Source organism: Gopherus evgoodei, chromosome 15, assembly GCF_007399415.2.
Source record: "Gopherus evgoodei ecotype Sinaloan lineage chromosome 15, rGopEvg1_v1.p, whole genome shotgun sequence".
NCBI lineage: Eukaryota > Metazoa > Chordata > Testudines > Testudinidae > Gopherus > Gopherus evgoodei.
Window position 1 is genome coordinate 1,470,329 of NC_044336.1, and position 26,354 is coordinate 1,496,682.

The window sequence follows — 26,354 nt, forward strand, 5'->3', positions numbered from 1 at the left end:
ACTTTTTCAAATTTGATGACAATATATATCTTCAGATCAGTGGCACCGCTATAGGCACCCACATGGCCCCACAATATGCCAATATTTTTATGGCCGACTTGGAACAACATTCCTCAGCTCTCGTCCACTCACGCCCCTTCTCTACCTACGCTACACTGATGACATCTTCATCATCTGGACCCATGGGAAGGAGACTCTGGAAAAATTCCACCATGATTTCAACAGCTTCCACCCAACCATCAACCTCAGCCTGGACCAATCTACACGTGAGGTCCACTTCCTAGACACCACGGTGCAAATAAGTGATGGTCACATTACCACCACCCTATACCGAAAACCTACTGACCGCTATGCCTACCTTCATGCCTCCAGCTTCCATCCCGGGCACATCACACGATCCATTGTCTACAGCCAAGCACTGAGGTACAACCGCATCTGCTCTAACCCCTCAGACAGAGACCAACACGAGGACGAATGGGTATAAACTGGATATTAGGAAGTTTAGACTTGAAATTAGACGAAGGTTTCTAACCATTAGGGGAGTGAAGTTCTGGAACAGCCTTCCGAGGGAAGTAGTGGGAGCAAAAGACTTTCCTGGCTTTAAGACAAAGCTTGATAAGTATATGGAGGGGATGTTATGATAGGATTGTTAATTTGGGCAATTTATCTTGGATTACCACCAGATAGGTCTGCTCAGTGGTCTGCGGGGAGATGTTGGATGGCATGGGAACTGAGTTACTGCAGAGAATTCCTTCTTGGGTGCTGGCTGATGACTCTTGCCCACATGCTCAGGGTTTAGCTGATCGCCATATTTGGGGTCGGGAAGGAATTTTCCTCCAGGGCGGATTGGCAGGGGCCCTGGAGGTTTTTCGCCTTCCCCTGCAGCGTGGGGCACGGGTCGCTTGCTGGTGGTTTCTCTGCAGCTTGAGGTCTTCAAACCAATTTTGAAGATTTCAATAACTCGATCCTGGGATAGGGGGTGTTATAAAATTGGATGGATGGGGTTCTGTTGCCTGCCTTGTGCAGGAGGTCAGACTAGATGATCAGATTGGTCCCTTCTGACCTATGAGTCTATGAGACCTACAAAATCTCCACAAAGCATTCTCAAAACTACAATACCCGCACAAGGAAATAAGGAAACAGATGAACAGAGCCAGACGTGTTCCCAGAAGCCTCCTACTGCAAGACAAACCCAAGAAAGGAACCAACAGGACTCCACTGGCCATCACATACAGTCCCCAGCTAAAACCTCTCCAACGCATCATCAGGGATCTACAACCCATCCTGGACAATGATTCCACACTTTCATAGGCCTTGGGTGGCAGGCCAGTCCTCGCCCACAGGCAACCTGCCAACCTGAAACATATTCTCACCAGTAACTGCACACCGCACCATAGGAACTCTAGCTCAGGAACCAATCCATGCAACAAACCTCGATGCCAACTCTGCCCACATATCTTCACCAGCGACACCATCACAGGACCTAACCAGATCAGCCACACCATCACCGGTTCATTCACCTGCACGTCCACCAATGTAATATACGCCATCATGTGCCAGCAATGCCCCTCTCCTATGTACATAGGCCAAACTGGACAGTCGCTACGGAAAAGGATAAACAGACAGAAATCAGATATTAGGAATGGCAATATACAAAAACCTGTAGGAGAACACTTCAACCTCCCTGGCCACACTATAGCAGACCTTAAGGTGGCCATCCTGCAGCAAAAAAACTTCAGGACCAGACTTCAAAGAGAAACTGCTGAGCTTCAATTCATCTGCAAATTTGACACCATCAGCTCAGGATTGAACAAAGACTGCGAATGGCTTGCCAACTACAAAACCAGTTTCTCCTCCCTTGGTTTTCACACCTCAACTGCTAGAACAGGGTCTCATCCTCCCTGATTGAACTACCTCATTATCTCTAGCTTGCCTGCATATATATACCTTCCCCAGGAAATTTCCACTACATGCATCTGAAGAAGTGGGTATTCACCCACGAAAGCTCATGCTCCAAAACGTCTGATAGTCTATAAGGTGCCACAGGATTCTTTGTTGCTTCTGTTGAACTTGAGACTGTAGCTGCCAGAGCTGAACCCAGGGAAGTATGACTGACATTAAATAGAATAAAAGGCTACAGTTTTCACCAATCCTGTCTCACCTTGCAGCCTCTCCCCTCACTTATATTCACATAGGATGTGGGGACAGAACTGGTTCCCCTCCTGTCTTCTGGGGATGTGTTTTTATCTACCCAACAGTTATTTAGGTTTGTTCTCTCTTTCCTGGTCCTTTCTTCTGAGGTTCCCTTTCCTCCCTGGCACACAGAGCGACACCTGTCTTGATTCTCCCTCTATTCCAGCAGGGATTGGACAGTGAATGAGAATGAGGAAGAGAATCCTCAGCAAGAAGGTCCTGAGCGAATAGAACCAAATGGGTTGCTGTTGAGAAGAGCCAAAGGAAACTTTTCCCAGAGTCCTGAGCAGAGATAGAGTCAGTGCAGGACATAGAGGGTTTGGCTACACTTGCAGCTGTACAGCGCTGGGAGTTAAAGCTGTCTTTGTACAGCTGTGTAAGGAAAGCGCTGCAATCTGGCCACACTGACAGCTACCAGTGCTGCAGTGTGGCCACATTTGCAGCATTTGCAGCGATGTTGGGAGTGGTGCATGATGGGCAGCTATCCCACAGAGCACCTCTTCCCATTCTGGACCATGGGTTGTGGGAAGGGGGCGGAGGCTGTGGGTCATTCTGGTTTCTGTCCCAATGCCCCGTGATGCATCGCTTCACATCCCAGCAATCCCTGTGTTTCCGTCCACATTTGGCGCCATCTTTCAACGGCTTCTGTGCAGCATAATCTGTGTTCCGTTTCGGTCTGCAGGAAATGGAGCCCGAACTGCTGAGGAGTATGCTGACGAGTCTCACCAGCACATCACATTTGGCAGTTGAGCTATTCCTTAAGATCTAAAGTGACAGTGAGGAGTCCAATGATGATAGCGAGTCATGTAATGCGTACGACACGAAATTGCTTGTGGCATTCACAGACATGCTCAGCACTGTGGAATGCCGCTTTTGGGCTCGGGAAACAAGCACTGAGTGGTGCGATCACATTGTCATGGAAGTCTGGGATGACGAGCAGTGGCTGCAGAACTTTCGGATGAGAAAAGCCACTTTCATGGGACTGTGTGAGGTGCTCGCCCCCACCCTGTGGCACAAGAACACAAGATCGAGAGCTGCCCTGCCAGTGGAGAAGCAGTTGGCTATTGCAATAATCTGGAAGCTGGCAACTCCAGACAGCTACCGATTGGTCGCGAACCAGTTTGGAGTGGGAAAGTTGACCATTGGAATCGTGTTGATGCAAGTTTGCAGGGCCATTAATCGTATCCTGCTAAGAAGAATCATGACTCTGGGGAACGTGCAGGACATTGTGGATGGCTTTGCCTAAATGGGTTTCCCTAATTGTGGAGGGGCGATAGATGGGACGCGTATTCCTATTCTGGGACCACCCCACCTAGCATTCGAGTACGTTAATCGGAAGGGGTATTTCTCTATGGTTCTCCAGGTGCTTGTGGATCACCGTGGGCGTTTCATTGTCATTAACGCAGGCTGACCCACAAAGTGGCTTGTTCAGGAAGCTGCAGGCTGGGACTTTTTTTCCCAGACTGGAAGATCACAGTAGGGGACGTCGAAATGCCCATTGTGATCCTCGGAGACCCCGCTTACCCGTTAATGCTGTGGCTCATGAAACCGTACACAGGGAGCCTTGATAGCAGCAAGGACCGGTTCAACTACAGGCTGAGTCGGTGCCAAATGACTGTGGAGTGTGCTTTTGGCCGTTTAACGGGACGCTGGTGATCTCTGTATGGGAAGCTGGACTTGGGCGAAAACAGCATCCCCGCGGTTATATCTGCGTGCTGTACCCTCCATAATATTTGTGAAGGGAAGGGTGAAAGATTCAGTCAGGCATGGACCTCTGAGGTTCAGTGCCTGGAGGCTGAATTTGCACAGCCAGAGAGCAGGGCTATTAGAGAGGCCCAGCACACAGCTGCAAGGATTAGGGATGCCTTGAGGGAGAAATTTGAGGCTGAAAACCAACAGTAATGTTTGGTGCCCTGCACGGGACTGAAGTGCAGTGGTTACAATGTTAGTAGGAATCTGTGCTTGCTAAGCTGATTTGCAGTGCCTGTTTCTTTCCTGGGCTAAGGTATCTTTAACTTTCTGCAATAATAAAGACTGTTTTCAAAGCCAAAAATTCATTTATTGAAAAGAAAATTAATTTACTGAAGGAAACACAACTTTTTTGGAATCAGAAAGTGCAAGGGGATGGGGTGGGGAATGGTACAATCACAGATTTGCATATGGCCTGTCTGGAGTGCTGTGCAATGACTGCTGCAGTTCAGGATAGCTATACTGCATGATGATGGGGGTTGAGTGCAGAGGGCAAGGGTCGTAGTTCTCAGGGCTGGTTGGTGAACTTACAGGTGTTGGAGGCCACTAATGGTTGTAAGAACCCGGATGTTGGGGAAGGGGGGTTGGAGCTGACATGAGGGCACAAGGGAAAGAGCTTTGGGACAAAGGCGGCGGGGCGGGGCGGGGGCGGTAGTGCTCCGCCTGCATGGCTATGAGCACCTGGATGGAGTCCACTTGGTGCTCCAGGATGCTTATCAGCCGCTCTGTGCTTTGCTTCCTGTGCGCTGCATTTTCCTTGTGGATCCTGCTTTCCCTCTCCCTCCACTCCTGTGCTTTTTGATTCTCTGTGACAGACTGATGCATCACTTTGTGCAGCATGTCATCTTTGCTTTCTCGCGGTCTCTTCCAGAGTTTTTGCCATCTCTCAGCCAATGATAACACAGACAGCTGAGATCTCAAGGTTGCATCTGTAAAGGCAAAATGCAAGACTTAACAGAGGCAGCATTGTTTATACCAGACAGAGTAATGATTCTCCCGCATTTAAGGTGGGCTGTCATGGTGTAATTCCCCACTCTGAAGCTTAGCGTCCAAAAGATGGGGTACCAGCATGAATTCCTCTAAGATCAATTACCAGCTTAGTACTTGTAGCGCTGCCACCAACCAGGAATTCCAGTGCCTGGTACACTCTGGTCCCCTCAAAACCTTCCCTGGGGACCCTCAAGACCCAGACCCTCTGGATCTTAACACAAGGAAAGTAAACCCTTTCCCTCACCGTTGCCTCTCCCAGGCTTCCCTTCCCTCGGTTACCCTGGAAGATCACTGTGATTCAAACTCCTTGAATCTTGAAACAGAGAGGAAAATCCACCTTCCCCCTTCCTTCTCTCTCCCCCTCCCAGACTCTCCCTGAGAGAAAAAGTAATCCTAACACAGAGAGAAAATTAACCTCTCTCTCCCCCTTCCCTCCTTTCTCCCCACCAATTCCCTGGTGGATCCAGACCCATTCCCCTGGGGTCTCACCAGAATAAAAAAAAAACAACAATCAGGTTCTTAAACAAGAAAAGCTTTTAATTAAAGAAAGAAAAAACAGTAAGAATTATCTTTGTAAATTTAAAATGGAATAGGTACAGGGTCTTTTAGCTATAGACACTGGGAATAACCTCCCAGCCTAAGTATACAAGTACAAATTAAAATCCTTTCAGCAAAATACAAATTTGAACTCCTCCCAGCCAAATACACATTTGAACTCCTCCCAGCCAAATACACATTTGCAAATAAAGAAAACAAACATAAGCCTAACTCGCTTTATCTACCTAGTACTTACTATTCTGGATCTATAAGAACCTGTGCAAGGGAGATTGGAGAGAAACCTGGTTGCACGTCTGGCCCTTCTGAGCTCCCAGAGTGAACAACAACCAAAAACTAACAGCACACACAAAACTTCCCTCCCTCAAGATTTGAAAGTATCCTGTCCCCTGATTGGTCCTCTGGTCAGGTGACAGCCTGGCTCACTGATCTTGTTAACCCTTTACAGGCAAAAGAGATATGAAGTACTTCTGTTCCATTAACTCTTAACTATCCGTTTATGACAAGGGCGCACACAGTCTACACAATAGCATAATTTTCCCATCCCAAACCCACTCATAACCCACGGAAGCCCCAAAATGGTGAGTAAGGGGGACTGATTGTTTCAGACCTGTACTGTTCTCTGGGTTTCTGTTCCTTGGGGAGAGCCAAGAGCTGCAGGGGGCAACTACACCGAACACTATCCCAACATTTTCCACAGGAGTTTATCCTGGAAGATATCTCGCTGCTGAGAGTGACCTGGGAAGAAAGGGAGGGTCTTCTACTGCAATGCGACCTCTGCCCTGGCCCCTATACAGCTTGCCCGTGTGAATGAATGGTCCCCCCATCCCTCGCAGCACAGTGGTGCAGACACGTAAGCCTGACTGGGACAAGGACCACAGTGGCTCTCCCAATAAACCTGCGCAAGCGCATTGCCCACGTTCTGGATGAGATTTTTGAAGAGATTACCGAGGCCGATTACCGTGATGTGATAGACCACATCAATGTGCTATTCCGCATCTAGGCATGCATGCGTGCAGCCCTAACCCTCCTCTCCTGAAAAATTTCCATCCTGAAAATAGAAGCCGCTTACCGGGAACTTGCTCCTTTGTTTGTCCTCCACCAAGTACCGGCTGCTATGACTGGCTACCTTCTTCTTGGCTTGAGAAGAGCTCCTGGCTGCATGCCTTCAGGGACTCCGGGGTGTCTCTCCCTACCCCAGTACCCTCACTCTCACTTTCCTCCTCCTCCTCCCCCTGCTCTGAAGTGTCCATGGTGGTCCTCAGAGTGGAGGTGGGGACATTCCCAAGTATCGCGTCCAGCTCTTTGTAGAAACAGCAGGTCATGGGGGCAGCACCGGAGCGGCAGTTTCCCTCGCTGGCTTTGCAGTAGGCGCTCCGCGGCTCCTTCACTTTAACCCTGCACTGCAGTGCGTCCCGGTCATGGACCCTTTCCATCATGGCCCTTGATATCTGCCCAAAGGTATCGTAATTCCTACGGTTGGAGCGCAGCTGGGACTGCACAGCTTCCTCCCCCCAAACACTGATGAGGTCCAGCAACTCACCATTGCTCCATGCTGGGGCTCGTTTGGCGCATGGAGGCATGGTCACCTGGAAAGATTCACTGATTGCACTCCACACCTGGCTGAGCAAACACGAAGGGGATTTTTAAAATTCCTGGGGAATTTAAAGGGCAGGTCTGATGGTTAGTTACCTGAGGCCAGGGCAGAAGAGTTCAAACTGATGAGCAGAGAGGCTAGAACAGGCATTCTGGGATACTGCCGAATACTTCTGGAGGCCAACCACAGCACTTTGGGTGGCCACACTGGTGGCGCAGCGCTGCAGCAGCAGCACTATACTCTTTATTCCTCTCGTGGAAGTGGAGTACAAGCAGCGCTGCAACCGTGGAGATACAGCGCTGTATGTGCCTTGCCCGTGCGGACAGGGAGTGAGTTACAGCGCTATAAAGCCACCACCAGCGCTGCAACTTTCAAGTGTAGCCAAGACCAGAGGCAGCGGGGAAAGCACCCAGACTATGTCTCCACTGCAATGTAAGCCAAAGGTTAGTGGGACTCGAGTCAGCAGACCCTGAGTTAAAAAACCCAGGGCTGAGCATCTACACTCATTGATAGCTGTATGTTAACAATTTTCTAAGGTCTGCACAAACCTGGGGCTCTGGCATCCACTCTGCAGCATGCAGACCCGCGTCAAACTGACTATATCCCAGACTCCCTAGTGCCCTTCTGAGGTGTGGCCACTCTAGCCCTTTCATGATGGTGCATTGTGAGACAACTTAACTGCCCACTCTGCTCGTTACAGGAATTTTGAACAGGCTGCAAAGCCTGCAGGGGGAGTCATTTTGGTCTGTGCGCTCCCCGCCATGGGAGCCAGAAACATGGAGGAGGTGTGTTTTCAATAACTTCTCTTGCTTGCGCTTTCACTCCTGTGTCAGGAAATGGGCAGAATTCCCATAACACACTGGTGGACATTTCAGTGGCATCTTCTGACCCACCAAAGGCACATGAAAGAATTTATGATAGAGCAGGAGAAGGAGTACCAGGCTTGGCAGACTCAAACTGGCTGATGCTGGCATTGTAATCTAACCCAGTACTGTAACCTAATGCTTGTATTTTGGCAGTGCAGATAGCAACCTAGAGCACAGGACTTGGAGCAAAGAAATTTATAAAAACCCAAACAAGAAGTAGACATTTTGTTTATATTACCTTTGCAATAATGTTGAGGTAACCCCTTATGTTTTTTTTTTTAAATGAAAACCTGTGGTTAATAATATTAGGATAGTTATACCTGTGGAAGAAACAAACTCCCCTCTCAGGTTGGAAGCAACAAAATCAGAGACAGCTTTATTCAGGACATGCAATTGCAAGGGAAAAACATAGCTGACAGAGAGCATCTCTGCCTCAGTTTCTCCAAAGTACAGGCAAAATCACACAAGCATTTATACCTTTTTGTGACATGCATTTATTAAAAACATCTGCATTTTATTTAGGCTATTTGCTATCTAGTCCAGTATTTTCTCACCTTCTCTTCTCAAAAATCGTTATCTCAAGGCTAGGTCACACTAACTATTCTGCTGTTTTCCATTCGCTTCTGACATGAGCCCTGCTTCTACAGGTCTTGCGATATTAGGCTAAGACTTGACAGAACAGGTGCTCTGTCTCTGATACTTAAATGCTGCACTTAAACCTGCTCTTTCTTTCCCTGCTTCCACATACCTCAACCATAATATTAATATAGTGCGGTACCACTTATATTAAAAAAAGTATACGATTGACTTTTGTTGCAACAAAATTAAAACAAAAAAGTAGTCACATGACACACAAATACATCATACACCAAAAACAACATACATTACATACAGGACAAACGTAAAACTAAAGATGAATGGTGGCAGAATTGTAGCCGTAACTATACAAGAAAGGCAGTAAGAGATTTATTATTAAAGTAAAGCATTTTAGAAAACAGACAGGTAAGAAAGAGTTAAACATCTAAATAAGCAAGTTCTTTTTATTTAAAATTTTTAATAAGAATTGATACAAATTCATATTAAGTTATTTGTCCAATTTATATTAATTTTGTAACTTAAGGCATTTTCCATTACTTTATATAAACTTTATTTTAAAACGTTGCTAGATGGAAATAAGGAAAGCCCATGTTTCAAATATTAGTCAGTGGTTAGAATTAGAATCAGAGTCTGCATTTCTGTTGCTTTGCAACCGTATCTTCTAGAAAGTTAGAAGTATTTCCAGCTGTTGCATTGCTGAAGGGTTAAAATGATTAAGTTACTGGACTTATTTAAAATCAACTTTTTATCTGTGTGTGTTTGGTTTTTGTTTTGTTTTCAGTTCCTTCATCTTTTTAGTGTTGGAGGTTTCAGTAATAACTATAACTTTTAACTTTTAAAACAAAGAGAGGGCAGAAGGGAAGAGGGGTTGGGAAGTAGGGGAGGTGGGGGGAAGGGGATGAGTGTGAAGAAAAGCAACTTAGAAGGGAGGGAGACCCGAGCCAAGAAAGAATAATTAACTCTATCAAGTTATCGTAAAATACAGGCAGCTGCAGTGAGCAAACTGAGAAAGGATATAAGGAAAACTTAACTGGTATGTAAAAATATTTGAGAAAGAAGGAAAAAGGGAGTGGGGCTCCGTGGGTTAAAACTTTGGGTTGGGAACTCATGCCCACGGTTTTTATCCTGGCTCTGAGACATGGGCAGTGGATATAATAGGCCAGGCTAAGCTTTCCTTTATGCAGCTGCCACTGACCCGCCGCCGGACACCTGGGTAGTGGTGGCCCCACCTCTTCCCCTCCCTGCTCCGCCCCTTCCCCAAAACCTCTATCACCTGCTGCTGCTGCCTGCCTGGTAAGTCTCGCTCTCCGAAGGTCCCAGCTGCTCGCAGCGTCCCTCCTCACTCCCCTTCCCCGCATGGGTGAGGGAGTGAGAAGGGACATGGGGAGCCAGTGGTAGGCAAAGGAGTGAGGAGGCCAGCGGTGGGTGGCAGCGCTTTGGAGTTTCGAGTGTAGCCAAGCCCTCAGTCTTGGTTTAGGTTTTACTGGAACCTGGCTCTCATTGTATGGTGATGGTTGCATTGTGGTGGCCCCTCCCCATGGATTGCTTGGTGGCTCTTGGACTGGGTCATTCCCAATACCCCCATTCCAATCATCACGTTTCACCTTTTCATTTTGCTTGGAACACCTTTTTCTATTTCTGTCCCCATTCTTTAGTATCCAAAGTTGCCCACCAAGATTTATAATGGGGGACTACACTTCTCTTTTTTTGCAGATTTTCTACAGCTGTTTCCAGTTTCTGTTCTTTCCAGTAATTTTGTTGCCCCTGTTGTTTCTTCTAACTTTTTCTGTGTTTCTGTTACTTGCCTGGCCAGTTTTGTGGCCTTTTGTCTTAACATTTAACAGCCTTGGCCAGAGTTTGTTTATTCTACATTTCTTACTTTTAGTATTATTTTTCTGCCCTAGCCGTACAGATCCCATTCCACATTTCTGTGGGGATATCTAGGGAGAGGATTAGAAGATTCCCTAACTCAGAGTTTTCTGTCATTTTAGGTCATGAACTTTTGGGGTCACTAGTGTTAAGAATGTTGCTAAAGAATGTTGTTACTATTGGAGGGCTTCTCAGAGCTTTTGTGTTTAGGGCTAAGCCAGTGTTGTCGGCACTAGCAGATAGCGTAGCCTGCCAATTTAGAACATCTCAAAATTACTCATAAAGAAAGCTCACAGATTCAGTTCAATGGTGAAGGCACTCGGCCAGGTTTCTTGTCAGTGAAGTACAGTCCTAGAGCTCCCATAGGAACTACAGGTACGCTAACACGTTTGCCTTTGATAGTGGATTAGGTCAGTGAGCATCTCTGCTGCCCCTTCAGCTGCACAGAGGTGCCCCTCCTACGAGTTCTCTTTTATACATTGATACAAACAAGTTACATATTGCAATCCTGACATGGTTAGTTACCACCCCTACACTTTTACCTGTTGGTTCAAACAAAATATCCCTCTCCATTATCTTAATTGGGGTTGGTGTGTTCCTGTACCATCTCCCAGGAATGTGTTTACATGAATACCCAGTACCTAGTACTTTTTAGGAGTGCCTGTGTTTTAGGAATGCTAGCCGTACCTCTGCCAAGTTCATGTACCTGTAAGCAGGGTCTGAATGAGCTCGCCCCTGATATCTAGAGATGAGCTGTGAAAAAGGACTTCAGGAGCTGATCTCATTTGCTTAGGCACACCCACCCTGCCCAGCATGATGGGAGTGCTTTCCCAAATCATCACTTTTGGTTGGTGTTGAATCCCCAGTCTCCATGTTATAGGGGCAGGAGTAATAAAGCATTGTTATCCTTGTTGTGTGAATCAAGGACAGCAGGACTGTACTTGGCTTACCCTGACTGAGGCACTCACTAGACAGGGGATGTGGGTTGTACGACCACCTGGTGGTGTGGGTCCTGGACACCATTTGGCCCTTCTTATGGTGTAATAACAGAGCTGATTGCTGTTCAGTTGAGAGTCTTGTTACATACCACAAAGCTAAAATCACTGATACTCAGGTTTAAGCATTAAATCTGTTTTGGGATGCAAGAGACTGCCCTGTGTGCACCAGCAGTGAGCAGGGGCGGCTCTAGGTATTTTGCCGCCCCAAGCTCGAATCCGCAGGACCAGCGGACCCGCCGCAGGCATGCCGCTGAAGGCAGCCTACATGCCACCCTCGTGGTGACCGGCAGAGTGCCCCCCGTGGCTTGCTGCCCCAGGCATGCACTTGGCATGCTGGTGCCTGGAGCCGCGCAGTGAGGCGCCTCCATGAACAGCTGAAATCACTGAGTGCCATGTTAAGCGGTGGGAGCAGAAGACATCCCAGGGGATTGGCAATCAGTTGGTGGGGTGGCTGGTAAAGAGGTGTGGTGATTTGGCAAAGGAATGGAGCAGCCAGCAGGATGGCTGGCAGAAAAGAGCTAAGCGATGATTAGCCAGCAGGGTGACTGCGGAGAGAAGCAGCGAGCGAGTGCCTGGACAGAGGAGTGAGTAAGGTGCTTTCTTACTCCACCCACTCCATCCAGGGTGGGAGGAGAACTCTGCAGATGCATCTCTGAACTTTGGGCCTGCACTGACCCAGGACAACTGTGAGTGGAGTGCGGAGAAGGGACAGGCACGTTAAATGGACTTTTGTTTGCTGGACTTAAGAACATGAGGCAAAAGGACACTGCCCCACATACTCTGGGGCTTTTGCTTATGGTTTTATGTTTATGAATTCTATTTGTGGAGTTTTCCCAAATTAATGTCGGATTGCTTCCTTCATTATTTTTTTTTCCCTACATTCAGACTCAGCTACCAAAAATGATGCCGTCCTGCAACTTTGAAGAGAAACTATTTTGCAAGGATAACTGGACAAAAGACCTGATATATCAGAAGAGATATGTGGTTATTGGTTCTATAGAGAAGAAGGAAATGTTCAAAAGTGACATATCTTTAAAAGTGACAATCATACTACCAAGAAGTCTCAGAAAAGGAACTTGGCTATTATTAATAAAAATCATCTTGAAGCAGAGAGTTTGAGATGCTGTCTATTAGCCAGGCATGCATAGTCAAACTGAGGACCTGCTTCAGTCTTGTAAAACACGTCAAACCTTCAGAAACAAAAGTCAAGAGGATTCAGTGCTATTGTATAAGGTCCCAAATAGAACTTGGCAGAAATTTGGCATGGACCTATTTGCGTTTCAAGGCACAGATTATTTTTATTCTGGTTGATTATTATTCCAAATACTTAGAAACCTGTTTGCTTCAGGACACCACAAGCATGTCTCTCATAAGACAAAGTCTATTTGCAAGATATGGCATACATGAGAAACTCAGTGACAATGGACCACAATTCTGCTCCAGTTACTTTTCAATTGTTTTGCAAAAATTTGACTTTATTCACAAAACCTTGTCTGTTGATCCCATAGTCAAATGGAATGGCCAAGAAAACAGTTCAAACTTTAAAAAAGAATTCTTAAAAAAAAAATCTAGCTTGAAAAACACAGATCCTCTCTTAGGCTGGAGCAAAGGGTCATGCACCTTGCAGGAAGGTGCTGTAACCACCAGGATAAAGAGTCACATATAGTGAAACACACAAAAGGAAAAAAGAATCCAAGTGAGGTAAAGAGCATTAGAACTGAAATTGATTGCTGATGCAAAACAAACCTAATCCAAATGTATCAATGCCCCCTTTCTTCAGACAGTGAATAGTGCTTAAGGTCTCTTATACAGTTAAGCAGTCCTTCTTGGGCCTGGTCTACACTACTTTATATTAAATTTAGCAGCGTTAAATAGCATTAACCCTGCACCCATCCACACAACAAAGCCCTTTATATCGATATAAAGGGCTCTTAATACCGGTATCTGTACTCCTCCCCGACGAGGGAAGTAGCACTGAAATTGGTATTGCCATTTCAGATTAGGGTTAGTGTGGCCGCAATTCGACAGTATTGGCCTCCGGGTGCTATCCCACAGTGCACCATTGTGACTGCTCTGGACAGCAATGCACTGGCCAGGTAGACAGGAAAAGCCCCGCAAACTTTTGAATTTCATTTCCTGTTTGCCCAGCGTGGAGCGCCGATCAGCATGGGTGACCATGCAGTCCCAGAATCAAAAAAGAGCTCCAGCATGGACCGTACAGGAGATACTGAAGCTGATCTCTGTGTGGGGAGATGAATCTGTTCTATCAGAACTCCCTTCCAAAAGACGAAATGCCAAATCATTTGAAAAAAATCTCCAAGGCTATGATAGAGAGAGGCCACAACAGGGACTCATCACAGTGCTGCGTGAAACTTAAGGAACTGAGACAAGCGTAACTGAAAGCCAAAGAATCAAATGGATGCTCACGGAGGGGTGGAGGACTAAGGACTCGAGCTATCCCACAGTTCCTGCACTCTCCGAAAACCATTTGCATTCTTGGCTGAGCTCCCACAGCCTGAAGGGTCAAAAACATTGTTGCGAGTGGTTCACGGTATATGTTGTCATTCCCCCCGTGAAAGAAAAGGGGAAAAAATTGTTTCTCGCCTTTTTTCAGTGTCACTGTATGTCTACTGGATGCTGCTGGCAGACGCGGTGCTGCAGTGCTACACAGCAGCATCCCATTGCCTTCCCTTTCTGATGGCAGACGGTACAATATGACTGGTATCCGTCATCAGCATCATCCCGTGAGTGCTCCTGGCTGGCCTTGGTGAGGTCGGCCAGGGTCGTCTGGGCAAAAATGGCAATGAGAAGACAGGGGAAAGAAAGTAGCACAAAAGGAAGGGGAAGAAAGAGCAGGATCTCACAAGTATCAGGTTGGGGACCTCATTGGTGCAGCGATGATATTCAAGGATCCTCACTGGAGTATCAAAGACTGATATAACAACAGCAACACTCCTGTCACCACTGCAGTGGTGGTAAAAAGCTTTAAATTTGTCCTGCCCCAAAGTTTCTTTTTAAGGGCCCCAAAAGGGACTGATCAGGACATTATTTTGTCCACCATTTAGGCCTAATTTCCAACAAACCAAATTTGGTTCACTGATTTCAGGTTCCACACTTTTCTTACTTAGCAGACATAGAATCATGGGAGGTGCAATGTCTTTTATTGCCTGATCTATAGATTATATATTAATTGTATTGATTACTTAAAAATTCCCAATTAACACACTGAGATCTGGTAGGTTCTAGTCCTGAGATCAAACCCAGTATTATTAACATTATTTAGTTGCAACTCACCACTTAGGAAAAGCCTTTGGAATTTGCAATAGTTTTATTAATAGAATTAGCAAAGTTACAGACACTCCAGCCAATCAAGGTAGATAGGGATAATACAGAATGTACATAGTCACATCATCCCTTTCAGAACAACCCCAAAGATCAGTCATTATTTTTCTCATCATCATCCATTCAATCATCGTAATCATTTTCCTTGTCACCATCATCAGTGGTCATCATCCTGGCATCTTCCAAGAGCTCTCTCAAAGCACAAAGACCAGGATACAATTTTTAATAATGCCTAATGCATATTCAGTAAGGATTTTAGCCCATTCTCCTTATCTGTATTTCCTCACCTTACGAATGTAGAAGTGGCCTGCTACCTAAAGTTTATTAGCATACAAATCCATTAGTTACCATGACATTCCTGTGGTCAGACATTTGTTTATACTCCTAACTTAAAATATCCCAGACTTGTATAAACTAGTATTCATGTTTCCTGTCAGCAGTCTGGGCATTACATCAATCTGTCGTGCGCTGTATTATGATTTAGAATTACTCCTGATTAACTACTTATGCTAAGGCTTTTGGGGCATCCTTACAGCCCTGAGAATAAAGGCCAGTTTATTGATTCTGGCCACTAGGACGTACAGCCCTTATGGACTGAGAATGAGGGCAACTCTACAGACTCTGACCACTAGGTGTCATGGTACCAAGGTCAACAGCAGTCCTGAGGACTTATTCACGGGATGGGGTGCACTCACCATGCACTGGACGGGGTACCTCCACCCCATCACAGGCTCCATGCATTATTGCCTTAACTTATACCTATGCCTTACCTACAGAATACATCTGCCCCTGCACTCAAGGGAGCTTGTGGACATGCAGGAAAGGATTCTGAACATCATGCAGAAGCAAACAGCTCTGCTGGAAAACATTGTGGAGCTATGTTCACATCCAGCACCTCAACCAAGCTGTCCTGCAGCCTGTAGAGAACACAGGATACTGGGAGTCCCCCTTTCCTCCCCCAAATTCTATCCACTAAGAAAAGGAGAACAGTTTCCACCTACACATTTTTGTGAGCTCATCAGCACAGCCACCTGTGTGCTCAGGAATTTGGGCATGTTTCTCCACAGGTCTATTGGTCTGACATTTCCACTGCATTATGTCAGCTCAACAGAGGTTTCGTCATGTACAATTCAGCTTAAAAAAATTGCTGAGGTACATTTCCCCTTCCCCTGCATAATGTTAATTATTAATAAAATCTTTACACAAACACATTCATTTCCTCTTACAGAACATTCATTTTCTGCAACTACAGTTTGACATTTTCGAAGCACACCACACCCCTAACTCAGGTCCGGGGCACCTGGTAGAGGTCCCCTCCCTGCTGTTCAAAACAGGGAAATTCTCTCCCGCTCTATTTCCCAGCCATCAGTGAGAGTCTCCCCCTGGCTTTCACAGATGTTCAGCAAAACCCAGCAAGCACCTATGACAAGAGGCAGATACTACTCAGTGGCCTCCACCCTTGTTAGAAGGTTCCTCCTCCTTCCCTTCAGTCTGCCCATTTCACTGCAGCTACTCAGGCCTGGTCCACACTACACAGTTAAATCGATTTAAACAGCGTTAAATCGATTTAACCCTGTACCCGTCCACACTATAAGGCACTTTAAATCGATTTTAAGGGCTCTTAAAATCGATTTCTGTACTCCTCCCCAACGAGAAGAGTAACCCTGAAATCGATATTACTATATCGATTTAGGGTTAGTGTGGATGGAAATCGAAGTTATTGGTCTCATTCTTTTACTGTAGCTACCCAGAGTGCACCGCTCCAGAAATCGATGGTAGCCTAGGACCATGGACGCACACCACCGAATTAATATGCCCTAGTGTGGACACATAAAATCGATTTTATAATATCGGTTTTATAAAACCAGTTTTAGTAATTTCGATTTTATGCTGTAGTGTAGATGTAGCCTCAGAGTGTGGTTGAACAGCTCCTTTTATCTGTCCAAGTGCCCAGGGCAATGATTCATAAGCCACAGATTCAGTCGGTTCCCCAGAATGAAAGGCGTGTGAGGCAAAAAAGGGTTGGATGCCAGATAATATTCAAAGTAAAATTACTAAAAGAATGAAACAATTATCAAAACTGATAATTAGGAGAAACAATAAACAGATGGAGTTGTTAATTAATCAATCTTCAGCTGACTGGTTCAGGAAAAGAAAATGAAAACATGGAATTACTGATTATGGTTATTAATGAATTCAGGAAGCAACCACATAAAAATTTACTCAGGCTTCTTTTTCCTGTAAATAAGGGATGTCCCAAAATAAACAATTCAACTTGATATTAAAACTTTTAAACTAAAAATAAATTTGGATGAAACTAAATAAGTTGATAAGGCAATACCATTGAAAGGAGTGTCAACTTCATAAAAGCTAGCAAAGCCATTATTACATCTTTTATTTTTTATTAAAGGTAATACCATACATCTATGGGTGACAGTGTACTGTTCAAATATAGAAAAAGAACTATCACAAAGTACCCTGCTTTAGGTATTTAAAATGGGCAAACGTAAAATAGGAACTAATGAAGTTCCCACCTCAAGACTGGACTGAAGCTAGTCTGGAGTGTAAAGTAGGAACACGAGACAACTCTGCAGTTAGAAACACACACAATATAGCTAAAATTATTTTAGAAGTAAGAGTATTCTAAAGCTTAGAAGCCACACAAGTATAGATTGAAGTGTGAATCTGAAGTCAGTCGCTCATACACATAGTGTAATATTCCAAAGAAGACTGATATAAGGATATTTCTCTCTCAGGCAAGTAATTCTCCCTCACACATGCAAAAGCAGCACAGCTGGAGGGCATGAGTGTAAAGGGTTTGTCTACTCTGGCACTCGGTCGGCAAAACTTTTGTTGTTCAGGGGTGTTAAAAAAACATGACAAAAGTTTTACCAACAAAAAGCACCAGTGTGAACAGTGCTTTGTCGGCAGGAGCACTCTCCTAGCTGCCTACAAACAGCAGCTCTCCTGCCGACAAACAGCAGCTACACTGCATGCCTTTTAGCAGCACAGCTGTAGCAGCACAGCCATGTTGCTAAAAGCCTCATAATGTAGCCACAGCCTAAGATATAGGCGTGAGCAGAACAGTGATTGACAAAGTTGCTAGTCCCCAGTAGCACTTAAAGTTAGGAATTGAGTTGAAACAAGACAACAAAAGAAAATTAAACCACCAAGCGATGAATTTCCACAAAACTGGGATAACACAATGAGCACAGCTGAGATTTAGTTATGTCCTTGCCAAACCAAAGATTGAAAGGGCAGCTCTTTTAGGCAGTAAGGCAGATAATTAATAAGACAATTTAAGTGAGCTCAGCACTACACAGACAAGGTGTGAAGAGCAGCAAATAGTCCTGTGGCACCTTATAGACTAATAACAGATGTATTGGAGCATGAGCTTTCGTGGGTGAATACCCACTTTATATTCACCCACAAAAGCTCATGTTCCAATACGTCTGTTAGTCTATAAGTTGCCACAGGACTCTTTGCTGCTTTTACAGATCCAGACTAACATAGCTACCCCTCTGATACTTCTGGTGTGAACAGTAACTGGCAGTTACAGGTGCAAGCAGGCACTTTAAATCAGCACCACATCAGTTTCAGTTAAAAAGTTGTCACATTCAAATGCTAGAACTTAGTCCGGTGATGTTCTTAGGAGAATTTTCCTCACTGTTTTGTGCGGACTTAGGCGGCTTCTGAATACACTTACTAGACCAGGCCCCACCGCATCTACCTTCCCTGGTTTGTCACTCACAAACAGAGATAGGTTCCTATGCCCCTGGGAGGGGTGAGGTTTAGCACACATCCCTCTGGTCATCATCTCCCATTGGCTAGTTTAGGCAGCACCTGACCTAGCATTCTGGCTTGCTGGCTTTTGTGAATCTCATTCTAAAGCACCTATATCTCCCCATTCATTGTAGAGAGGGAGCCAGTGCTCCTAACTCAGGCTTCATTGATCCCAATGTTGTTCCTGTAATTTTCTAGGTGCTAAAAAATTTAGTCTCTGCAATACTGAGTGTCACAGCACCTAAATCCCTCAGTGAATACCAGCCTAAAAACTATCAAGAGTTAATGTGAAGTCACAGCATACAAGATAGGGATGATTCTACATACACAAAACCAAATTTCAATAGAGAATGTCAATGGAAGTATCTGGAAAATGATAATAAAATCCCATCACAATTTGGAAGTCTCATCTCAGACTCTTGTTCTACACAGCTTTGCTCCAGAAAGGCCATTTCATTTTCTGCTTTATAAACTACACCATGTCCTCATTACATGGCCACTCCTACCAGGTCTGGCCTGACCCTCTGAGATTTGTGGGAGTTGGCAAAGGTGTTATTCACTTAGCCCTTCCCCAGCCAGGACAATTCTTGGTTTTGTGACCTCTGGATTCTCTTATGTGTTATGAGGTCTGAGCTGTGCCGCAAGCCTTTCTCACAGTCAGGGCATTTATAAGATTCCTGGTTGTCACTGAAAGTGTGAGATATGACTGAAGCCTTTCCCACAGTCAATACACTCATAGGTTCTTTCTCCACTATGGATTCTCTTATGTTTAGTAAGGACTGAGCTTACAGTGAAGTTTTTCCCATATTCTGGGCATTAAAATGGTTTCTCCCCTGTGTGGACTCTCTGGTGAGCAACAAGGACTGACCTCTGACAGAAGCTTTTCCTGCAGTTAGGGCAGTTATAGGGTTTCTCTCCAGTGTGGATTCTGAAGCTTTTCCCACACTCAGCAAATTTGAAGAGTTTCTCTCCCATGTGGATTCTCTTATGTTCAATAAGGACTGAGCTATGACGGAAGCTTTTCCCGCAATCAGGGCAGTTATAGGGTCGCTCTCCTGTGTGGGTTCTCTGATGTGATAGAAGCTGTGAATTCTGACTGAAGCTTTTCCTACAGTCAATACACTCATAAGGTCTTTCTCCACTGTGGATTCTCCTATGTTTAGTGAGGGTTGAGTTCACAGTGAAGCTTTTCCCACATTCTGGGCATTGAAAGGGTTTCTCCCCTGTGTGGACTCTCTGGTGAGTAACAAGGACTGACCTCTGACGGAAGCTTTTCCCGCAGTCAGAGCAGTTATAGGGTTTCTCTCCTGTGTGGATTCTCTGATGTGCTAGGAGGCGTGAGATCCGACTGAAGCTTTTCCCACACTCATTGCACTTGTAGGGTTTCTCTCCCGTGTGAACACTCTGATGTTGAGTAAGAGTTGAGTTGTGACTGAAGCTTTTCCCACAGTCAGGGCAGTTATAGGGTTTCTCTCCTGTGTGAATTCTCTGATGAGTTAGGAAGTGTGAGATGTGACTGAAGCTTTTCTCACACTCTTTGCATTTGTACGGTTTCTCTCCCGTGTGGATTCTCTGATGTTGAATAAGGGTTGAGCTTTCACTGAAGCTTTTCCCACAGTCAGGGCACTTATAGGGTTTCTCTCCTGTGTGGGTTCTCTGATGTGATAGGAGGTGAGAGTACCGACTGAAGCGTTTCCCGCACTCATTGCATTTGTAGGGTTTATCTCCTGTGTGGATTCTCTGATGTTCAATGAGGACTGACCTATGACGGAAACTTTTCCCGCAATCGGGGCAGTTATAGGGTCTCTCTCCTGTGTGGGTTCTCTGATGAGATAGAAGCTGTGAATTCTCACTGAAGCTTTTTCCACACATGAGGCATTCATAGGGTCGCTCTCCCGTGTGGATTCTCTGATGTTTATGAAGGTGGAACCTCTGACGGAAGTTTTTCCCACACTCTAGACACTCATAGGGTCTCTCTCCTGTGTGGAGTGTATGGTGTTTACTAAGGGCTGAACTCTGTCTGAAGCTTTTCCCACAGTCAAGACACTTGTAGGGTCTCTCTCCTGTGTGGATTCTCTGATGTCTAATAAGGGCTGATCTGTATTGGAAGTTTTTCCTACAGTCACCACACGTGTAGGGTCTCTCTCCAGTGGGGATTCTCTGTTGAACAGTTTCTTTGATTTTCCTAATTCCTCTGGATTTACCCTGTCTCTCCTCTGAGTGATTTCCTTGCTCTGTCTCTTGCTTGCTCTGACCCTCATGGTCTTCTCCCTCCTCAGGACTCTGGGAAACATCCCCTTTAGCTTTTCCCGATACTCTCCCCTGTGGTTCCACTGGCTCAGGACCTTCCTGGCCAAGATTCTCCTCCTCAGTCACACTCACCATCCCCATACCTGCTGGGACAGAGAGAGAACCCAGACAGGAGTCAGTCCCTGTGCCAGGTGAGATGAGAACTTCAGAAAGGGGAACAGAAAGGGGGGGGAACAAACCAAAGTAACTGTTGAGGAGATAAAAAAAATCAGGGGCTTAATCCTACCTACTGTCCCTCCAAACCTTTCCCAAGAAGAGAGAGGAGGGGACCCATCCTTCCTCCACGTCCTCTGAATATAGATGAAGGCAGGGGCTAAAGGGTCAGACACACTTGATAAAAATTCATGATTGATCTTTGCCAGGAGGATAGAATATTTGGTTTCTGAATCAGATTTGCACAATCCTCACCTGTGTGGGTGTTTCTCGGGATCTCTCTTTCCTTGTATCCATGGAGATCAGGCAGCCACGTCTCCTCTCCTTGATCCAGCCACAAGATGATGTCAGGTTTGAAAATCAGAAATTCTGCTTGTGGGGCAAAGAAACTTGTTCATTAAGGTCAATTCTGTTACTCCTTCCAGATCCAGGATCTGAGCAGGAAAGCGCAGAGAGGCTCCCTGCTCTCCCCTCCCATCCCCTCCAGGGTCTGGACTATAAACCATACAAGATCTGATCTGGAGCAAGGATTCATCACCTCTGCCTAGGAAACTGCCCTAACTTATTCCCCTGGGGAGCTGAGCAGAGTTGCTACCCTCTCTAGCTATCTGAGATACAACCACTCTCCCATCACTGACAACTACATCCCCTTTTCTGCCACACCTCTCTCTCTCCAACACAAGACAGAACATAAAGATGTTGGTGCACCAACTCACCAACCTCATGAGGAGGGCTAATATTCTGGGGTGTATTAACAGGAGCGTTGTATGTAAGACACAAAACATAATTGTCCTGCTCTACTCAGCACTGAGGAGGGCTCAGTTTGAGAACTGTGTCCAATTCTGAGCACTACACACTAGGAAAGATGTGGACAAACTGGAGAGTCCAGAAGACAGCAATAAAAATGATAAAAGATTTAGAAAATTTATAAGGAAAGGTTAAAAAACATGCATGTTTAGTCTTGAGAAAAAGATGATGGTGATGAATTGAGTTAAGACAAGAAGCAATAGATTTAACTTGCAGCAAGGGAGATTTAGGTCAGATAGTAGGAAAAAAACTTTCTACCTAGAAGGGTAGTTTAGCTCTGGAATAGACTTCCAAGGGAGGTTGTACAATCTCCATTGCTGGAATGGAAATGGTTGGATAAACACGTCAGGGATAATCTAGGTTTACTTGGTCCTGCTTCACTTCTTGAGGCCCCTTTCACCCCTACTTTTCTATGATTCTATATTAGTTAAACTCAGAGCTCTTTCATCTGAAGACTGTGTTTCACTAGGTGTCCCCATGCAGCACCTTGTATAATGGGGCAGTGGTCCCTGACTAGTCCAATCCCCTGTGCTGAGGCAGGACCAAATAAACCTACACAATCTCTAACAGGTGTCTGTCCTCCTTGTTCTTAAAAATGTTCAGTGACAGGGATTCTAGAACCTGCCTCAATAACTGTTCTAGTGCTTAAATATCCTTACAGTTAGAGAGTTTTTCCTAATAGCCAATCTAAATCTCATTTGCTGCACATTAAGCCAATTACTACTTCTGCTATCTTCAGTGCACATAGAGAACAACTGATCACCATCCTTTTTACAACACCCTGTAACATGTTCAAAGACTGTTATAAGGTCTCCCTTCAGTCCTTTTTTCTCACAACTAAACATCCCCAGTTATTGTAACCTTTTCTCATAGCTAACATTTTCTAAATCTTTTATCACTTTTGTCACTCTCCTCTGCACTGTGTCCTATTTGTCCACACCTTTCTTAAAATGTGTTTAAACCTGGATATGCCACCTGAGGCCATAGCAGTGCCAAGTAGACAAAAGACAACTACCTCCTGTGTCTTAACACAACATCTCTGTTTATACATGCCAGAATTATATTAATTTGTTTCACAAGTAGGCAGGAGCAGTGTGTGGAGCCACATGCTCGCCCCGCTCCCCCCCTCCATGCTAGCTGCTTCTGGGAGCAGCATGGGGCCGGGGCAGGCAGGGAACTTACCATTGACTGGGATCCGCCTGAGGTAAGTGCCACCTGGCAGGAGCCCACACCGCAACCCTCAGCCCTGAGCCCCCTCCTGGAGCCAGCACCTCATATCTCTTCCTGCACCCAAACCCCATCCTGCACCCCAACCCCCTGCCCAAGCCCTAACACCTCCCCAAGCCATCACCCCATACCCCCTCCTGCATCCCAACACTCTGCCCCAGCCTGGGGCCCCCTCCTGCACCCAAACTCCCTCCCAGAGCTTTCACCTCAACCCCTCTCACATCCCAACCCACTGCCCCAGCTCTAACCCCCCCTCCTGGAGCCAGCACCTCATACACCCTCCCATACCACAACACTCTGCCTCAGCCTGGAGCCCCCTCCTACACCCAAACTCCCTCCCAGAGCTCACATCCTGTACCCCCTTCTGCACCCCAATACTCTGCCCCAGCCTGGAACTCCCTCCTATACCCAAACTCCCTCCCAGGGCTTAAACCCCTCCTGCACTCCAACCCTCTGCCTCAGGCTCAGCCCAGAGGCCCCTCACACCCTCCAAACCCCTCAGCCTCAGCCCAGAGCCCACACCCCCTCCTGAACCCCAACCCCCCCATGGTGAAAGTGAGTGAGGATGGGGGAGAGTGAGCGATGGAGGGAGTGTGGCGGGGCTTTGGAGAAGGGGCAGGGCCTTGGGGAAGGCACGGGGTAGATCCTGGGTCGCACTTAAATTCAAAAAGTGATCTTGTGCGTAAAAAGGCTGGAGATCACTGATCTAAACTATATTCCCTAGGTTGCATATGGTAGTGGGATTGTGTCAAATCTTTACTAAAATCAAGCTAAATCATGTCTAGTGCTACTTCCTTATGCACTAGGAGAGTAACCTTGTCAAAGAAATACATTAGTTTGTTGTAGCTTGATGTGTACTTGACAGATCTATGCTAGCTATTCCTTATAACCCTGCTATTCTCTAGGTACTTACAAATTGATTGTTTAAAATATTGTTTCAATATCTACCCAGGTATCAAAGTTCAGCTGACTTGTCAATAATTCTCTGGATCCTCTTTGTTCCCCTTTTAAAAATAGGAAGTCAGTTTCACTTTCTCCAGTCCACTGGGACCTAACCTGTTCTCCATGAGTTCTCAAAAATAATTGCTAATGTTTTCTGAGATTGCCTCAGCTAGTTCCTTAAGTATCCTAGGATAAATATGGTCAGGCCTTGCCAGCTTGAATACCTCTAACTTTACTAAACATTCTTCGCCTTATTCTTTCCCTATTCTAACTTGTGTTCCTTCCTCCTTCTTGTTAACACTAGTAGTGTTAAGCATCTGATCATAATTATCTTTAGTGAAAACTGAAGTAAAATAGGCATTAAAGAGCTCAGCCTTCTTGATGGTATTCATTGTTAGCTATCCTTCCCTGCTAAGTAGTGGGCCTACACTTTCCTTCAGCTTTTTCTTGTTCCTAATATAGTTATAGAACCTCTTCTTATTTCCTTTTATGTCCGTTGCTATGTGCAACTAATTCTGTGCCCCAGCCTCTCTCATTTTTTCCTCAACATGCTTCTCCTATTCTTTAATAATCATCCTTAGTAATTTATCCATTTTTCCACATTTTGTTGGATTGCTTTTTGATTTTCAGGTCAGTAAAAAAGCTCCAGATTCAGCCATATTGGCCTCTTACTATTCTTCCTATCTTTCATTTGCATTGGGAGTCTTTCTTGTTGTGCCTTAAATATTCTCTCTCAGATACTGCCAGCTCTTCTTAACTCCTTCTTCCCCTTAAATATTCTTCCTCTGGGACCATACCTACTACTTCTCTGAGTTTGCTAAAGTCTGTTTTTCTGAAGTCCATGATGCAGGCATGCAGGATCATATGCCTCCCAGATTTGCTGCTTGGCTTTACGGAGCATGCTCACATGGACTGAGGGAGGCAGCAGGGGCTAGGGGTGATGGATGCGGGGCCAAGGGAGGCAGCAGGGGTGATGGGGGGGATGGATGCAGGACCGAGGGAGGCAGTGGGGGCCAGGCACAATGGAGAAGGGTGCTGAGAGACACTGCTGGACCTGGGGGTTGGTACCTGAAGCCCTGGGACCAGAGCTGTGGCCAGAGTTGGAGCCTGGGGGCTGCACAGCTGGATCCAAGTCAGCACCTGCTACTATGTGGCCAGAACCATGGTTCTGCACCCAAAGCACTGTGGCTGGAGCCTGGGACCGGAGCCAGGAGCTGCACTGCCAGAGCTGGGTGTAGGAACCCAGCACCATATGGCCAGAGCCAGGAGTCAGCACCCGAAGCCATGATGCTGGAGGCAGCAGCTGCCACTGGAGCCTGCTGCCCAACCACCCCAGTGCTAAATCCCATGCTCCACCACCTCCCCTTGCTCCTCCAGTGTTGTGTCCCACATGTCTGCAGAGATGGTGCAGAGTGTCGCATCCAGAAACAACAGGGAGGGAGGGGTAAGTGCCACTGTTTCAACCCCCCACATCACCACCCAGGAAACTGTCAAGGCCGCATGAAAAGTGGCTGGTGGCCACATTTGAGAAACGCTAGACTAGAGAACCTCACCCAGAGATTCCTAATTAAGCCCATATCTTGCTGTTAAGCTAGACTCTATTTCGTAGAGAGAGACATCCATGGCTCAATTAAAGACTCCAAGTGATGGAGAGCACACCACAACTCTAGGTAATTTCTCCAATAGTTCACCCACCTCAACATTTGCACCTTGTGACTGGCCTGAATTTGTCCAGCTCCAGGTTTTAGCCACTGGATTTCATTCTGACTTTCTCTGCTAGATTAAGGAGCCCTCTGCTGTCAGACATTTTCTCCCCATGTAGGTATCTTTGGGCTCTGTTCAATACACCTCTTAACCTTCTCCTGGATAAACTACATAGACTGAGCTCCTTTAGTCGCTCACTCTAAGGTACATTTTCCAGACCTCGAATCATTCTCGTGGCACTTTTGTAACCCCCTTTCCAATTTGTCAACATACTTCTTGGAGTGTGAACACCAGAACGGGACACACTATCCACTAATAGTTTCCTAATGCCTCAAACAGAAGTAAAGCCAGGTTGGCTGGCTCATCAGGGAAAAAGGCTAAAGGCCAGGCTTCTTCCACTCAGGTGGTAAACCATCCACTTTGCAGTGAAAGTGAAGGCTATGTCACTCGAGTGCTAATAGTCCTTCAAATCCTTCCCACAATGTCCCCTTGTGCTCATAAGGACAGAGTGTCCTCCCTTGATTCAATGAAAAAGAATCATAGGGCGTCTCAGCTCTCTGCCGTGCTAAGAACCATGGGATGAGCCCCCAGAAGTTATAGGGGCATACACAAGTTGAGTGCAGCACCAGTGAGGACACTATAACTTGCGGAGGACTTGCAGGTGACGGCTCA

At 45.9% G+C, this 26,354-nt stretch overlaps 4 protein-coding genes, 1 long non-coding RNA gene and 1 pseudogene across 8 annotated transcripts in view; 2 read left to right on the forward strand and 4 right to left on the reverse strand.

Annotated features, from left to right (window-relative positions):
• The window catches only part of LOC115635683 (zinc finger protein 239-like), an 811,791-nt gene that overhangs the window by 648,827 nt on the left and 136,610 nt on the right, over positions 1 to 26,354 (reverse strand). The window lies entirely within an intron of this gene.
• The window catches only part of LOC115635664, a 1,110,108-nt pseudogene that overhangs the window by 386,505 nt on the left and 697,249 nt on the right, over positions 1 to 26,354 (forward strand).
• Positions 1 to 26,354, reverse strand: part of LOC115635684 (zinc finger protein 239-like) — an 861,693-nt gene that overhangs the window by 99,907 nt on the left and 735,432 nt on the right. The gene's annotated exons all lie outside the window — the stretch shown is intronic.
• Positions 1 to 26,354, forward strand: part of LOC115635661 (zinc finger protein 501-like) — a 160,476-nt gene that overhangs the window by 26,720 nt on the left and 107,402 nt on the right. The window lies entirely within an intron of this gene.
• Positions 4,231 to 16,068, reverse strand: LOC115635707. Of its 2 annotated transcripts, none has more exons than XR_003996667.1 (2): positions 16,057 to 16,068; positions 4,231 to 4,488 (listed from the first exon to the last, which is right to left on the reverse strand). It is a non-coding gene; the product is annotated as an uncharacterized LOC115635707 (long non-coding RNA). The 2 variants fall into 2 exon arrangements; XR_003996666.1 differs by lacking the exon at positions 16,057 to 16,068 and adding an exon at positions 11,414 to 11,426.
• The window catches only part of LOC115635659 (zinc finger protein 420-like), a 91,913-nt gene continuing 84,791 nt past the window's right edge, over positions 19,233 to 26,354 (reverse strand). Inside the window, exons 2-4 of one of the 2 annotated variants that reach the window (XM_030534732.1) lie at positions 21,258 to 21,374; positions 21,076 to 21,162; positions 19,233 to 20,971 (exon numbers count right to left, since the gene is read on the reverse strand). In XM_030534732.1, coding sequence (XP_030390592.1) covers positions 19,356 to 20,971; positions 21,076 to 21,162; positions 21,258 to 21,374 — 1,820 coding nt within the window. In that variant the 3' untranslated portion in view covers positions 19,233 to 19,355. Of the gene's footprint in view, positions 20,972 to 21,075; positions 21,163 to 21,257; positions 21,375 to 24,719; positions 24,728 to 26,354 lie in introns of both variants that reach the window. The other variant, XM_030534731.1, reaches the window with a different exon arrangement.